The sequence below is a fragment of the Leptonychotes weddellii genome, chromosome 9 (genome assembly GCF_054177405.1).
Source record: "Leptonychotes weddellii isolate Sample4059 chromosome 9, ASM5417740v2, whole genome shotgun sequence".
Taxonomy (NCBI): Eukaryota; Metazoa; Chordata; class Mammalia; order Carnivora; family Phocidae; genus Leptonychotes; species Leptonychotes weddellii.
Window position 1 is genome coordinate 4,294,682 of NC_138377.1, and position 17,618 is coordinate 4,312,299.

Consider the following 17,618-nt stretch of genomic DNA (forward strand, 5'->3'; position numbering starts at 1 on the left):
GACTCTGTGGTGAGAGCATTATCAGTCAGTACAGGATGCAGTATGAACACATATTTTTATATAATTAAATTATATCGACTCAATACAAGGCCATTTTCATGGAAGGTGAAGATACTACGCACGGAGCCAGATTTTAGTCTTTGAGAGCACTGGAGTGTGGGCAGTCCTGCTTAATTACTTTCTAAAGGACTAATTTGGTGGAGCCATGCTAACAGATCATTATCTTTATTAGTTTTCCCATACGGTCCCCGAGGAGCAGTCTCCACGGCTTACGAGGAATGGTTCGGCATTGCGAGGGACTCCATAACAGATGAAGTATCATCACTCAGTTCTCCTCCTAAGGATTTTCAGCTGTTTATGGCACTATAATTGGGGCTAAAATGTGTAAAGATGCTCTATAGCATAAGCGAGTCCTAAGTCCACCCAACTGTTTCTCGACTGGAGCATATTTTTCTAAGAATGGTAAAAATTCTTGTCACATAAAACAACTTTTTGGGGGGCTGATTTAACAGCCAAATCTCTTTTAACGTTAAAAATGCTGGCTTTGCCAAGAACTACTTCATTGTGTCAATTACTTTGGCTGAAAATAATGTGTTTTAAGCCTGTTGAACCGCCAAGTGCTTTTTGCAAATGTTTCTCCTTATTGATTCAAGAGCCAGCGTCCAGCTCGAGGCATTCTGTGATGTTTGTGCAGATGAGGCCCGGCTCCTCATGGTCACACATTCACCTGCTTCTGGCTTTTCCCGATGAGGTCCCCTCGCCTGCAATGCCTTCTCTTCCGAATGCCTAAGTCCACTGGTTCTTTGATGAGGGGGAAGAGTTAAATGTCACACGATGTATGCACGTATGCACACCCACGTGATTGTGTTCATACATGTGTACGTGTAGCTATACACATATGTGATGCATAACATATAAATATACATGTTATTTCAAGCATATGGAGAAGTGGCGTGAGTGCTTTCTCCAACCACGATTCAGCGTACACCTGTTACATGTGAGCCATTTCGCTGGCGTGTGTGTTTGAGAAGGCGCTCTGGGATAAGGAGGGTGGTCCCTGATCCCACTCAACCAGTGTTCGGCAGGAGACCCGTTAGGTACCAGGCATTGCTGAAGCATGGACCCTGAGAGGCTCACTAGGAGACTCTGCCTGGAAGGTGGTGACAGCCTAATGAGAGATGTGAAACTAAGCCGCAGTGACAGGCCTCTGGGATAATCGTGGTAACGGAGATTTATGCTAGATAACCACAGGGCCACCAGGGAAAGACCTCACTCTACTCAGGCAGGTGGGAGCCAGGAGGAGCCAGGAGCTGGCTAAGCCTGCTGGGTGCCCAGGGAGGGAGGGGGGCGCACTAGAGACTTTCAATCAGGAGCCTGTTATGATCAGATCTGTCTTCCAGAAAGAGCATTCCAAAAACGTCAAGTTTCTCCTTAGGTGAGCTCATCTGTGCCATGGATTCAGCTGCTATTTACTGATTGCTCTCGAATTTTTTACGCCTACTCCAGACATCTCCCCAGCTCCAGACCCCACAGCCCACAGCCCACTCGGCTCTTCAATTGGCATGTTTCACAGTCCCTCACACCCACAAGCCACAGCGGAACCATCATCTGTCTGCCCATTCTTCTAGCTCCTTCTACCTCTGCAAGTGGCACTCAGTCAGATGAGCCAGAAGCCTGGGTGTCTTCCTTGGCTTCCTCCTCTCCCTGTCCCTTGATGACACAAGTCCTGGTGAGGTGGGTCCTAAGCACCCCTCAAGTGGAAATCACCACCACTGTCCCCTGGCTTCACACAATGGACTCCCACCACCACCCTCCCCTACTCCACTAGCCTCCCCTCCACACCGCAGGGGTGCCCTCTTTCAAAAATCCCTGAGAATCTGGCCACGTCACTCCCTTGCCTCAAAATCCTCTGCCACATTCTCTCTGCTCCTCAGAATAAGATCAAATGCCTTAATGTGGCCGAGAAGCCCCACCGACCCTCCCAACTTCATTTTAAGCCACTCTGCCCCTTCCTCTTTCCCCATATGAGAACTTTCCATTTCCAAAAGGTGCTCCCACCCTCTACTTCCTCATCGCTTTCCCTGGTCTGAACTGCTCTTCTCCCCCAACCCTGCCCACTCCCCGCCCGCCCCCCCCACCCAGTGTTTGACTTCCACTCATCCTGGAAAGAAACTCCAATATACATCCCTTGAGTCCAGTGCCCTGCAACACTCTACACTGTTCCTTATATTCGTTAGTACCGTCCATCCCCGGGGTCATCAAGTAACTCATCATGAGGGAAGCACTGAATGTCTAGCTCCCGAAGAGCAGCTCAGGCTTCCTGAAGGCAAGGGCCACATCGACCATGTGCGTCCTTGGAACGCACCCCCCCCCCATCAGTGTAATAATGAGCACGGTGGATATTCTACTTGTTTAATAAAAAAGGAACACGTTGAAGGGGGCTGAGACTGGAGGCAGAAAGACTAGTTTGGGGCTGCCATTTTCAAAAACACAAATGAAACCACAGATGAGAAGTGATGAGCGTCTGAACTGAGCAGAAGGGTTGGGTTATCAGGAGCAGAATCCACCAGGCTGACTGAGACAGGAGGATGGGGCACAGAAAAGTCTACGATGATTCTTAGGGAAATCTAGGGTAGTCTATTAAACCCAGAGAGTTCAAATCTTTTCCAGAAAGCTGGCAGAATAAATACTGCATTTTGAGACACGACTAAGTATTCTGCAAAAATGGGGTTTTCCACACCAAGAGTATTTTCCAATAAAGACACAACTTTAGAGGAAACAAAATTGGAAGTGCGTCTACCTAACTCTTCATTTAAAAATTAGTACTTTAAAGAAGGATAAACTCTTTGAAACAGCTATTTCTTTATAGTAAACCAAAGAGGATGTGCACCGGTTGCTGCTTGTCCCCAGGACACCCCCAGGCCTGGACTGCTTTCAAACAAATATGCTGCTTCCAGCAGAATATTAAATGTATGTGTCAAACATCTAGTGAGAAAACCATCAAGCTTCTGGGGGGAGGGGGCTGTATAGATAAATAGTTACATAGCATTTATAGTTTCCAGCATAGTTTTTTTGATTACTAATGTTTCTGCTGGCATTTAAAACATTTTGCTACTATTAGAAACCCTCTATTAATAAGCTAGGATTCTAAAGATGAATAAAAATATTTTTCCTGGAAGATTTTTAGTAGTACAAAATACCACTGATTTCAAGTCCTTACTAATAAAAAACAATGCTTTAACGTAGAATTTTCAACGCCATCGTGACTAAGTTTTTCACGCTACCAGTTTTATGGCCTGAACAGATTGTAACACTAGAAACCAAGATGTTGTTTCTCTTTCCTTATCCTACCGTCCACTCAACTGAAGTGTTTATTTCTTAGGACAGTATATGAAAAGGCTTATGCTATCTCAGAAATTAACAATAATGGTTACTTTTTAAACACAGTTTTGTGAATTTCCCACCAAAATGCTTGGGTTTGTTTATAATGTCATAAATGCTCGTGGTTTGGCTATAAAATAAATTCCTTGCTGGGTGGAGTACCAAGTGTACCAAGTTCTCACTTAGCACGGGGGCTTGCTTTGCACTTTCCATGAAAGCATTTTCTTGTGATTTTGCTATCACAGAAAATCTAAGTCAGTGTCTGGTCACCACACGAGAATGCAGAAGAGGTTTGAAAATACGTCATAGTGTTGAGTTCGGATGATTTCCTCACAGGAGCTCCTTGATCCTGTTGCACACCCAACTATGTGCCAACTTGAAAAGTCTAGCATAATCCTAGTTAGGAGAAAGTCATTGGTGTTACAGATGCCAAAAGATGTTCAAGATTTTAAATAAATTATTCTTAATTTTCAAGATATAAATCTTGAAATTAAATTTAAAAAGATTAAAAAGATTTTCCATTTCAAAACTAGAAAAAATAAATAGCAGCAGCTCAAAAGATTATAGTGATTTCAAAACGTGACTGGAAGTAGCAGGTACCATAGACTTGACCTGCCATGGTCATTAAAAAGTCACACCTGCAGGAGAAGAAGATCAGGGAACGGGTAAACTACGTATAGGCTCTAGAAGGAATTTGATAGTCTCTCATGACATCTTCCAAAGGAAGATGGAGAAAAGGCTGCTATCCAGAATCATAATCCTTTAAGACAATGACCAATTTCCACATTATGATAATGTTGAAGTATTTTATATGAGTGCCAGGATTATTTACAGCATTGCAACGCAGATTACAATTGTGTTGTAACTTGACAGGGCTCTGCCTGCTGGAAGAAACTCCCCCTCAAAAAGGAAAGGTATAAGGAAGAAAAGAAAGGGCTTATCCATCATACATATAAAACAGATAAGAATTTTAAGTGAAAATCAGTAAGAGGTAACAATGTGAAGTGATAAGCAAAAGGGCTAATATCATCTTAGGCTGCATTATAAGAAGTATAAACTTTAGAATAAGGGAGGTGAAGTATCCTGCTCTATTCTGCTCTGTTTAAAAACCAATCCAAAAATGATTAGGAGCCTAAAATTGTATCTTATAAGGAATTATTTTTTTCCAAAGGTAATGTTTAGCTAGAAGAAGACTTCAGAAAGAGCTATCATAATTGTTTTCAAACATGTGACAACCTAGCATATGGAAAAGAGATTAAACCTATTCTCTTTGGACCCAAGAGGCAGAACCTGGGCCAAATTTTGAGTGCACACAGGAACCGACAGTCTGAACTGTCCACAGAAGAAATGGCTTGCGTGGAGAGATAGTGAGTTTCCAGTCCCTTGGAACTGCTCAAGCAGGGGCTGAATAACGTTTGGATCATCCTTCCATACACCTGAGATTTCAAGCCTTGGAGGGATGGGTGGTCTGGATCAGTGTAAGGGTAGGGGCAGGTGAGGAGGGCCAGCACGCTGTCCTCTTCCTACTTCAGCTGATGTAGCTCCATGTTCATCTGCTTTACATTTGGGTTCCTGGGTAAGCAGTACTTTGAAGAAACAGCTCAAAGGCTTAAGAAAGGAAACCACAAGATGAAATGCCTGTTAGGTCCCCTCAAACACCAATATCCTTCTAACCTATGGCATCTGAGCAAGGGTGTGTGCAGACTCGTTTTGGTGAGCTGCAATTGATGAAAAGTATCCAAAGTGACTCACAGAAATGAAATAGCAACATTTTATAATTTGCTCCCCCTTCTTTCCCTCTTTGATCCAGCTCAACTCCCTGTTCTTTCATCCCCGGTTGTAATGTAAAAAGAGGTTGATATTTAGATTTCAAAAGATTCAGGCTGGTTCCTTAAAAATATCAAAAGCCAGAGTTACCATATGACCCAGCAATCCTACTCCTAGGTATCTACCCAAGAAAGATGAAAACATACGTCTACACAAAAGCTTGTACGTGAATGTTCATGGGATTATTATTCAGAATAGTCAAAAAGCGGAAACAATCCAAATGCTCATCAACAGGAGAATGGATACATAAAATGTGGTATATCCATAAAATGGAATATTATTTGGCCATAAAAAGGAACAAAGTATTGACACATGCTACTACAACTTTGGGCAAACCTTAAAACATTATGCTAAGTGAAAGAAGCCCAACGCAAAAGGTCAAATATTAGGATGATTCCATTGACATTAAAACATCCAGAACCAATAGAGACAGAATGCAGACTAGTGGTCATCAGGGTCTAGAGCGATAGGAGAATGGCAGGAACTGCTACTAGGGGTTTCTTTTGGGGTAGTGACAATGTTCTAAAATTAGACATCGGTGATGCTGGCACAATTCTGTCAATATATCAAAAACCACTCAGCTGTACACTTTAAAAGGATGAGTTTTTATGGGATGTCAATAATATCTCAAAAAAGCTGTTATTAAAACAAACAAAAAGATTCAGACTGACATCCAAGCCTTAATGGTTGTGTGGTCTTATAAAGTCACCAAGTCTCTCTCCCTCTCTCTTTTTTTTAAAAAGATTTTATTTATTTGACAGAGAGAGGCACAGTGAGAGAGGGAATACAAGCAGGGGGAGTGGGAGAGGGAGAAGCAGGCTTCCTGCAGAGCAGGGAGCCCAATGGGGGCTCGATCCCAGGACCCTGTGATCATGACCTGAGCCAAAGGCAGACGCTTAACGACTGAGCCACCCAGGTGCCCCTCTCTCTCTCTCTTTTTTTTTAAAGATTTATTTATTTATTTTGGAGGGGGGAGGGCAGAGGGACAGGGAGGAGAGAAGCAGACGCCCTGCTGAGCACAGAGCCTGCTCAGTAGCTCTCCATCTAACAACACTGAGATCATGACCTGAGCTGAAATCAAGAGGCGGACGCTTAACCAACTGTGCCACCCAGGTGCCCCATCCCCAAATCTCTTTGAGCCTCAGTTTTCTCATATGTAATATGATTTACCTCAAAGGGAGGCTTTGAAGAAATATGGAGTAAAGAATGGTAAGTATTTCCCAAATCATGAATTGGCTTAAAAATGGTAACTTTTCTTCACTTTTCAACTATGGTGGTTTTTCTTGGAGCAACAAAAGAAGTTTGTGGTTCCTCGCTCTTTGACCAGAGTTCTAAATATTTTGGGGAAAAAGTGCTGCACGAGTTTTCTCCTGAAACGAGAGCACCAGTATCTGAAAGATGAGAATGAACAGTCTTTTTGGGAGGCTAGACACCACCTGACTTTACATTTAGGATCCACTGCAAATTAGGTAAGAGAGCAAGGGAAAAAAGGAGGAGAGGAAGACGAAGAGTTCATTCATTTGAACAGTTTTCTCTTCCTTCTCATTTAGATATTCGCTTCCTCCCCAGGAGGACGCTGACTGTGACAGTCATCCAACCAATAAGTATGGGTTGTATTTGCTGAAGCTAATATAAAACTATGACTTTTTAGCTCCTGTCATTAACAAAAGCATGAGGCTTCATCACCATATGAAAATGGAGGAGTTCATATATTATGCTGTTGTAGTCTGGGCCATTGTCATGTAAATCTCTAATTTAAAAAGAAAAAAAATTTTTCTCAGTGCAGCTAATGAAATACTCACATGTTTAATTTCATTCTTGGTGAAGCGGTGCTTCTGTGATCCGCTGCTTTAATGGAATCATCATAGTAATTAGCTAAATTGTATTCATTTATACTTTTACTTAATGGAAGCCCTCTTAAAATGAATAATTTCACATCAAAACATCTGTTGCTTGAGACATCATTAGTTAACGCCCATTCTGTCCCATAAACTACTCTTGCTGTAAAGTTTATTCATATGGTAACCAAAACATAATAAAAACAGAGCTAAGAACTTTCTGAGAAAAGAAATTCAACAGCTATGATTCATTCAATTGTGTTTTGAAGTGATCTTACAGTTTGATTCTAGCTATTTTAAAGTGATTTAACTTAAACTGTTACCCATACAATATATAAGAGCTGGCCCTTACTTTCTTCTAGACATCATTACCAGGAAGATATTTTACCAGTATCTCTAAACTAGCAATTAACAAAAAAAGGCAGAAAACCAAAACACTCACGAATAGATGTATAGGTCAACTTGACAAATGAACTGCTATTTAGGAATGATATGACCAGGCCCCCAAACAACTGCTCAAATAAAAATATCTAGGCTCATTTCCATAACCTAAATCCAACTGTCAATATATATGCCACATATTAATTTTTAAAAATCCTTCATGCCTGGAATTCATTTAATATAATTTTTCAGCCACATGCCTTTCAAAACTAACACAAGGGGAATTCTATCATAAACACGCAGGAGGCTGTAATACCTTTACCCCCCAAATAGTAATTCAAATAGGATTGATTGTAAGGCATTTAAGGAAACCATTCAAAATTTAATTGGGAACTCTATTCACCCGTGGGGAGAGCAAAATGTTCCCATGACTCTAAACTATAAGGGATTCCAGTGGCCCATAGTGAACCAAATACATTCTATCTGCCTTTAACACGTTCAGAGAACCAAAAACACAGGGGCTCTGCTCTGGAAAACTGCTGTTACATCTGCAGAGTCAAAACTTTCTCTCATTCCACTGAAGAGAGCATTACCAATTTAACGAAGGCTTGCATGTGATTAACATGAAAATTAATCACTGCTAAAACTATCAGAAAAACTCTTCCATGAAAAAAGACAATGATCAATTCCATCCGAGATTAAAATATCGTTAGAGAGGAAGAATCGACACACTCAGTCATCTTTATTGCTACAGCAAATACCTCCTATTTGCAAACAGGTGTCGAAGAGCTAGAAAAGTTCCCCTAAATCACAATTACAATTGCATAATAAATTGCTCAAGTTGTCAGTGCCTCTAGAATTCCAAATTATTCCGATCGCACTATAGGCAAATTCTATAAAATACACATTGTTTCTTCTTTAACAAACTTTTGGGATCCTCTGATAAAGCAACAAATCCAACGTAGAAAAAAAAAACTGGTTAACTTTTGTGCATGAATTATCATACATCGTGTTCTCATAAAATATGCTGTGTGATGTGAAAATCTTTTTCAACCCCGCTAGTGAGACTAAAATCTTTCAAGCACGTAGGATTTTATATTTTGTAAAAGATGCCATATTGCCAATTATTACTGTCTCCTTCCTGTAAAAAAACAAAAACAAAAACAAAAACAACAACTACCATCCCATAAACAAAATAGTGCAATCACTTTCCAGCCAGGTTCACTCCGCCTGTGCACTGCGTTGCACGGGGGTGATTTCACCAAAGTAGCACTGAACGGCCCCTGAGGGTCCAGCTGCCACAAACACCGCGCACATCTCCAAAGAATGTTCTGCTCCTAAGTGATCTGTTTTCCGAGTTCCTCCCGCAGAGCCTTGCAGGCGCACCCGAGTTAGGCAGCGGGCGAGCAACACGTCCCCGCGCCCGCGGCCGCCCGGCCTCCCCACGCGCCGCCCGGCCCCGTGCGCTCGCTCCGCGGGTCCCCGGCACCAGCCGCCCGCGCGCACCGGCGGGGCCGGGCGCGGACGCGGACGCGGGGCCGGGAGGGCGCGGGGCGCGGGCGGCGGGGGCGAGCCAGGCGCGGCCCGCGGGCCTGCACAATGCGCCCGCGGCGGCGGGAACCGCGCGCCTCCGCCGCAACTTTGCGCGGCCTCCCGGCCCCGGCCTCGCCCCGCGGCCCGGCCCGCCGCCGCGGCCCCCGCCCTCTCGGCCGCCGCCCCTCACCATTGCAGAACTGGAGCAGCGAGGACGTGTCGTACAGGCTGCTGTAGCTCGAGAAGCCGTCCTCCATGCTGAGGCCGCCGGGCCGCGCCCGCTCCCCCGGCCCGGCCGCGCCGCCGCCGCTCACCCCCACACTGAGCCCAGCCGAGCCGCGGCCGGCGCTGGCGCTGGGGCCGGCCCTGCTGTGGCGGCGGCCGCGGCCGGTTACCATGGCAACCCCGGGCCTGCCGCCGCCGCCGCCGTCGCCGCGGCCGCGCGGGCCCGACGCCGGCACTGCCCGCGCTGCCCGCCAGGGGGCGGCCTCGGCGGGGCGGAGGGGCGGGGCCGAGGGCCGGTAGACTGGAGCCGGGGGTGCGGCCGGCCCGCCCGGTCAGGGCGCGCCGGAGGCCTGCGCGGGGGGGCGCCGCTGCCGGGCCCCGCCTCCTCGCGCGGCCGGTGCGCCCCCGGGAGGGCGGGACGCGGTGGGGGGTGGAGGGGGCGCGCGGGGACAAAGGGAGCGGCGGGGCGGGCGCGAAGGGAGCGGGGCCCCGCCCCGGCCGGGGGAGACCTCCCCTGCGGGCGCCGAGGCCCGCGCTCCCCGGAGGCTCCATCCCCGCGCCCGCCGGCGGCTCCAGGCCCAAACATGGACAGCGCGCGAGCACATTTCGGCCGCGTGGCCCCCTGGAGCAGCTCCACTTTTGGCCACGTCCTCCGGCCGCGGCGCGCCCCTCTCCCCGCACGCCCTCCGCGGCGGCGAGGCCCTGCCCCGAGGGAGGGTTAGCACGGGGTGATGACTCCGCTTGGCCCTCTGCTCACGGGCGGAGAGGGATGCGGCCTCCCACTTCAAACAGAGGCCGCGGCTCAGCCACATCGGGCCGCAGAGTCTGGGAGGCCGGGGAGGGAGCGGCATCTGCTCCGCTCCTTCCCCTCTGATCAGCCCCTGCGGCACAGATTTGTCACATTACACACTTGTTAACTGGTTCCAGGAGCCGGGGAGAGCTGTGTGCATTCTCAGGAAGACAGCGAGTTCCGACGAATTTCCTTAGCAGGAGAGACACCCAGACCCGGCATTCTGTAACTTTTTTGGCGCGCGCGCGCGCGCGCACACACACACACACACACACACACACACACACACACACACGCTGCGTTAATGACTGGAGTTCTACCACGCTCCTCCTGAAGTCCGGGTGCTGGGAAATGGAGAGAAGAATACACGCGCTGGGTGATCCTCTGGCCGGGTGCAGAAGAGACTGCCAACATTTGTGCCCATTGCCACACGACCCTGACAATTCACTTCCGCCTCATAACGACACGTGATCCGCTTACATGTTCTAAGTCACTTAGATGTCTGAATGGTTTCAAGTTGTAGGTATTCACTGATAGGGGTGGAACACCCTGTAGGTGAAATGCGTAAAAAGCTACCGTCAGGAACGCGTGTGGGCTCAGGGCTCGGGCTCCACACGGCAAGTGGCACGTTTGGCATGTGGGTCAGCCACGACTGGCAGTGGATGCTGTGGGCAGAAGGGAGGTTGAAGACCTTTCCCCAGACCTGGTCAGGTTGACCAAGCACAGAGGACAAGAGGGATTGTTAACATGGAAAATGCGTGTGGGACCGTGAAGGGCTGCAGGGGTCGGTTGGACTGTGCCCCAGAACTTGAAAGACGGTGGGAAGGACAGCATGAGTGATCCTGGGTCTGGCGACGGGCGAAAGGGCTGCTCTGAGAGCAGTGAAGGGCTTGTATTGCAGACGGGTGGGAAATGAGATTGCACTGGGCAGGGGGGCAGGTAGGAGAGGCCCCAAGGGCCCGCAGGGGAGCTGAACACAGCTGGTGGCAGGTGGAGGAGGGAGGTGAGAGGCTTGCACAGCAGCCAGTGGCTGCTGGAGCTGCATTAGAGAGATGAGTCTGTGTGTGGACTGGACAGCGGGGCCCAGGGCCTGGAGCTGGAGTGGCCCAGGGTGGGGCGGGGCCTGAGCACCGCGCAGTCAGAGGGACGGGCCAGAGGGACCTCGCTCTAGGACAGACAGCTGGAGAGGCAGGAAAACCAAGAGAGGACAGCAAGCATCCCACTAGAAACGCTAGGAGCAATTGGAGACTCGAGAGGGCGTGGGTAGAGGTTGTTAATGAACTTTCTAAAGGTGAGGATGGTAAGTCAACAGAAGTTGGGCAGAGCCTTGGGACGGGAGGAGAGAAATTCCAAAGGAGCGTCAGGAAAGAGAGGCAGGAAACCTGCATAGGATATTGTCTCATTAAACTAGGAGCACAGAAAGTGGCAGAGAGGTGGGCATTTTCACAGGATTCTCTGCAGGACGGGTCAAGGAGGACAAGGCTGGGCAAAGGCCCTTCCATCTGGTGGCAGAGGGCTTGCCGGGTAAGCCTGGAGCATCTTGGTGAGCAGGGGGGACGGGAGCCGGGCTGCTGGTCATCAAAAGGAGAGCACACGTAGATGCACATTTGAGAACTTCGGCAGGGAAAGGAAATGCGGGCCAACTATAGAGGGCGGTGGAGGCAGAAGGGTAACATAAAGCTACTCCTGCCACCATCCAAACAGGTGGACCCTCTGCACCTCTAAAGCAAGAGGCAGGTGCTACAGAGAAGGGGCTTTCCGAGGGCAAGACTGAACACAGGTGCACTTTGATCTTTGCCCTTGTCTGTATTCTCATTTCCCACCTTCTCCCCTTCGAATCCAGTCCTAATGCTACATCTACTCCACTTTGCGGATAATTGCTATAAAAAGCTGACTGCGGCATTCTTCAAACTGGAAAGGAAATGATTATGAGTAAATGATTAAAAGAACGTTTTAAGAATGTTAATATTCTTGATTTATCATGTTCAAGGTATGCTATTGGACCACAGCTAAGAAGAGTTAAGAACAAAGAAAATTCAGAAGTGGGGCAGGAGAGAAATTGAGCTGGAGGTTTTCATAGAAGATTTTACTTTTGCTAAGAGCAAAATTACAAGTAACAATGAAGAACTCAGTCCACTTGCTTTTGAGATGATAAAGATCGTTATCACACTCTTAACCTAGAATACTTAACAGCTGTGTTTTTCCCACAATGGCAAAAGCTCACTCTAAAAAAAGCAAAATTTAGGATAATTACAAGGATACGCATGTTAAGTCAATTAGGTAAAATCTACACCGCACTGAAAAAGATCCATGCGGGGAAGTCCAAGAAAAACCTCTGAACACTTAATTAATGATGTGTGATTTTTGCGCCCAAACATCTTAACAGATTGTTATTCCATGTCATTTTGAGATAATTTATGGCCCAAGACCAGGAACTGTTGTCATTGTAATAAGTGATGTACACTCTCTAGGGCAATATAACCATAGCATTCAGTGGCATTAAGAGCAGCATATTGTACCGTATGTGAAAAAAGAGAAAAGAAAATGGGAGCTCTGTAGCCTTTATTCGTAGAGAAGTAATTTTTAAAATTACCCAGAAATGTACCTTGTGTATCTATTGTTTAATTCAACATGTCTCCAAAAATAGCTTATACAGTACCAGGCACTGTGCTTGGGGCTGGGAATACAGCCACAGAACACAGTACTTTCTAAACTGCAGGTGGCCGTGTGTAGTGGTTGTAAAGAGTCATATGTGCACTTTAACGAATGAAGTAGAAAATTCTACTTCTGGGTATATACCCAAAGGAATTGAAAGCAGGGTCTTGAAGAGATATTTGCACATCCATGTTCATAGCATTATTCACAAGAGCCAAAATGTGGAAACACCCCAAGTGTCCATCGAAAGATGAATGGATAAACCAGATGTGATATGTACATACAGTGGAATATTACTCAGTTTTAAAAAGGAAGGACAGGGGCGCCTGGGTGGCTCAGTCGGTTAAGTGTCCTACTCTTGATTTCTCAATTTCAGTTCAGGGTTGTGAGATCGAGCCCCACATCCGGCTCAGCTCAGAGTCTGCTTGGGATTCTCTCCCTCTGCCTGTCCCCCTGCTCGTGTGCATGCTGTCTCTCAAATAAATAAATAAATAAAATCTTTTTATTTTTTATTTTTTAAAGGAATACTTTTTTTTTTTTTTTAAGATTTCACTTATTTATTTGACACAGAGAGAGACAGCAAGAAAGGGAACACAAGCAGGGGGAGCGGGAGAGGGAGAAGCAGGCTTCCCGCTGAGCAGAGAGCCTGATGCGGGGCTCAATGCCAGGACCCTGGGATCATGACCTGAGCCGAAGGCAGATGCTTAACAACTGAGCCACCCGGGCGCCCCTAAATAAAATCTTTTTTAAAATAAATAAGATACAAAGAAAGGACATTCTGACATCTGCTACAGTGTGGATGAACCTTGAGGACCTTATGCTAAGTGAAAGAAGCCAGTCACAAAAAGACAAATACTGCATGATGGTACTTACATGAGGCCCCTAAAGGAATCAAGTTCACAGAGACAGAAGTCGAATGGTGGGCACCAGGGGCTGAGGGGGATGGGAAGTGAGTGTTTCATGGGGACAGAGTTTCAGTTGGGAATGATGAGAAAGTTCTGGAGATGGATGGTAGTGCTGGTTGCATAACAGGGTTACTGTCCTTACTACCACTGAACTGTGCACTTAAAAGGTAAAATGGCAAATTTTATGCATATTTTAAAACCAATTAAAAATGAGGGGCGCCTGGGTGGCTCAGTTGGTTGAGCGACTGCCTTCGGCTCAGGTCATGATCCTGGAGTCCCGGGATCGAGTCCCGCATCGGGCTCCCTGCTCGGCGGGGAGCCTGCTTCTCCCTCTGACCCTCCCCCTACTCATGTGTGCTCTCTGTCTCTCTCATTCTCTCTGTCTCAAATAAATAAATAAAATCTTTAAAAAAAAAAAATGAAATAGAATAGGAAATATTGGAATACGCTGAACTTACTAAGAACAAGAGTTCTTACTCGAAACATTGGTTTTTACTTGGAGTGTGTGCTGGGTCGTGGTGTAAAATGTGTTTCTCCCTAGAGGTGACAAAGTCGAGGAGACGTTCAGGCACATAATAACGAATCGTGGTAAGTGCTAGATTATTCCAGAGAGCGTGAATACCGGACTGAGGGTAAAAGAGGAAATCAGAGCAGGGGAAGCCGCTCAACCAGAACAGGACCCAGGACCGGCTGAGGAACTGAGAAGGTCACCCAGGCAGGAAGAGTGGCCTGCTCACATGGGGGTTCTGCTATATTCTAAGAGCAAAGGAAAGTTGCCCTTAGGTGAGTGTTGTGGGTTAAACTGTGTCGGTCCCAAATTCATATGTTGAAGTACTAACCTCTAGCACCTCGGAATGTGACCTTTGGAGGCAGGGTCTTTGCAGAGGTAATGAAGTTAAAATGAGGTCGTTAGGGTGGGTCCTCATCCAATAGGATGATGTCCATATACGAAAAAGGGATTAGGACACAGACACACACAGAGGAAAGACCACATGACGACACAGGGAATAAGACAATTGTAGACAAACCAAGAAGAGACGCCTGGGACAGATCCTTCCCTCGTGGCCCTCAGAAGGAGGCAACCAAGCCTTCACCTTGATTTTGGACTTCTAGGCTCCAGAACAATGAGACAGTCAATTTCTGCTGCGTAAGCCCTACCCCAGTGTGTAGAACTTGGTTACAGCTGCCCTGGCAAATGAACATAGTTAATAAAGAATCCCAAAGTCAAGAACTGGCTATTCCATAGATCGAGGATACCATTCATTACTGATACTGAAATACAAAATACACTTCCTATGATAAGATTGTCACTCCATAAAACGAGAGGTAATCAGAGATTCCTAGCATCAGTAAAGAACATTAAACTCTGTGGTCTCCCACCTGCCTGCCAATACAGCTGTATTTCTTTACAACATCCCTGACAAATGGTCCCTCGGCCATTTCAAAGTTGAAGAGCTTGAATTATTGAAAAGATTGCCGGTTATTTTTATCCCAAATCGCCTTCCCCAAAGCATCCTTCAGAGATTCCACTTTTGTCAGGTCGATTTCATCTCCACGGTCCTGGTGCAGGCTGTCTGTTCCGGGACACCGCAATCACAGCTTGTGTCCTGCTTTCCCAGCTCTATTTCGTGACTTCAGGGTTAACTGGCCCAGAGAGGGGTTAATGATGGTATTTCATTCTCTGTTGCCTGCCCCATTAAGTGCAAATATCTTGGCGCAGACTTCAAGTGTGTCTGGGTTCCTGCGGCAAATGCTGTCTTTGGCATCTGACACGCTCCGGCCGCACCACACTATCGGCAGCTCCGGTTCATGACTCTGAGTCATGCCATGCACTTGAATGCTCTGGACATCTGCCCATGCCCCAGCCCTGAATGCCTGCCTTCCCCCGCCCGCCACCACAGAAGCCGAGCGATCCTGTCTGCTACGCTTCCAACATCTGCTGGTACTTTACTGTATCGCTTATGTTAAGTGGCCTTGCCTTGTAGGAACTTGTGTGTGTGTGTGTGTGTCCATCTCTCCCAGGAGATTAGATGCCCCAAACACCCCTCATGCCGGACATAGTTGGCACTGAGAACACGCTGAGTGAATGAATGAATGAACCCGCTAGACAAAATCAGTTGCTCATGACACACAATAGGCTTTCAAATGCTTTGAAGAGAGCGCTCCTGCTCTCCAGGCTGAAGCCCTCCATTTCCTCCCTGGCCATCCCGTGACATAGTTTCTCAACCCCTTGTCTGAAGAGATGCCCACCTCACTCAACTGGGCTCTTTTCTCCTGAATCCCGGCACCCCAGAACTGAATACAATAACCTCAGAGGACAGACCTGTGTGGCCTTTCCCTTTAACAACTTAGATATTATGATTCCGTTAATGCAACTGAAGTCCATATTGATTTGTTTTTTCTTTTTGAGCACTCAGGATATATACTGTTGGTTCATGTTGAACTTCCGGTCAATTACAAACCTATCAGTCTTTTCAAATGAACTGCTGTTGGGTCTTCTCCATCCCGTATTGAGCTAATCGATTAAAAAAAAAATTTAAAGAAAATTTATCTTTACCCCTGTTAAATGTCATGTTGTTTGTTCCAATCCATCCTCTTAGCCAACCCAAATCTTTAAACTCTGAAATCCGGCATCTAATGCATCAGCATTCTGAGGACGAGGAGTGTGTGGTAACAAATCCTTTACTGTGGGCAACATCCTTGTAATTGACAAACGCATCCATAGCACAGGAGGGGGTGGAGCTCTGAGCGCCGCATCTCCAGTGATCTATTTACCCATACCTTGAATATGTTTGTCCAACTAAACATTAAATTGTCACAGCTGTTTGTTTACCCAGCCCATTTTTCTCTATCATGCACCGTGTTTTGTGAAGGATCTTTACCAGTGCTTTGTAAATCCAGTCTGGTAACGCCGTGAAAAAGAGAGAACAAAGTTGGTTTGGCTCTTAGGGACCGCATTCCCTTCCAAGTTCATGCACAGTAGCTCCTCAAAGATCTGTTAACATTTTTGCTCAGAACCAATATTAATATCAAATTTATCATCCATATTTTCCAGAAGCCAACTTTTTCTGCTTTGGGGAGAATTATGATATTTTTCCCTTCTCAGTTTTCTGCAATGCCCATCTGGTGAGGTTCGAGATGGTTTGTCAAGGCCCAGAGAGAATGTATTTGCAGTAACTAAAGAGCCCCCGCCGTTTCTCACCTATCTTTGGGCTCTTGACAATTCCTCCAGGGATGTTTCTTCTACTCTTTCCAGTTTTACAACTGTTCTCCTTATGGAAGAGAAAGAAACCCACAAAGCAAAGTCCAGAATATGCAGATGGTTTTCAGAGTCCTTCGTGGCCCCTGTTCCTTTCGCTGTTCTTTGTGCATTCACCAGCCCCCCCAGCAGCCAACACGAAGCCTTCATAGCACTCGCCCTGGCCTCGCCCCTGGGAGCCTCATCCTCATGTTTGGAAGCAGATCTACAGCTCATCTCACAAAGGTGAGTCAGCTGCCGCGGACGAACCTGGCTCCTGACTACCTGTGCACCACCTGTCCTGGCCAGGCTGGGGTGGGTGAGAAGCGCTGGCTGCGGAACAGCACACACAGCCTTATCAGGGGCCTCTCCAGTCTCATTACCCTATCATCGAACTGTCGGCGCCGCAGAACCATGAACGTCTGAGCCTTCCACACTTAATGTGTTCATAGTCCAGATGGACATGAAAACTCCTTGTGATCTGAGCAACCCATGGCTTTTTTCTCTTGGGTCATTCCCTCAAAACCGCTCTTGATGATTTGCCTCCATCGAAATAATTTACATATTTGGAAGTGTCTGAAATGAAGTGGAAATTTAAAAGTCATATTCAATTTTCCCTTTTAAAAGTTTTGTTTCATTTAGGAAACTCGGCATTGTGACTGTGATTCATAGAGTCCTATAGGTGTTGCAGCCGATTGCAAACAAAATCTCCGTTGCAACAGCTCCACTGAACGACGTCATTTTCGGGAATTTGTGTTCATTTTCTCCATTGTGTTACCGGAGAGGTTTTATGGCAGTTTTTGGCATATCACCGACTAACCACAGAGTAAATACACCAGTATTAG

At 46.6% G+C, this 17,618-nt stretch overlaps 1 protein-coding gene across 4 annotated transcripts in view; it reads right to left on the bottom strand.

Moving 5' to 3' along the window:
* LOC145723362 (echinoderm microtubule-associated protein-like 1) overlaps positions 1–17,618 on the bottom strand; it is a 433,105-nt gene that overhangs the window by 380,820 nt on the left and 34,667 nt on the right. The window contains exon 1 of one of the 4 annotated variants that reach the window (XM_081829947.1): positions 9,151–9,295. The exons of 2 other annotated variants lie outside the window; for them this stretch is intronic. In XM_081829947.1, coding sequence (XP_081686073.1) covers positions 9,151–9,217 — 67 coding nt within the window. In that variant the 5' untranslated portion in view covers positions 9,218–9,295. Of the gene's footprint in view, positions 1–9,150; positions 9,296–17,618 lie in introns of those variants that run through there. One more of the 4 variants, XM_081829950.1, reaches the window with a different exon arrangement.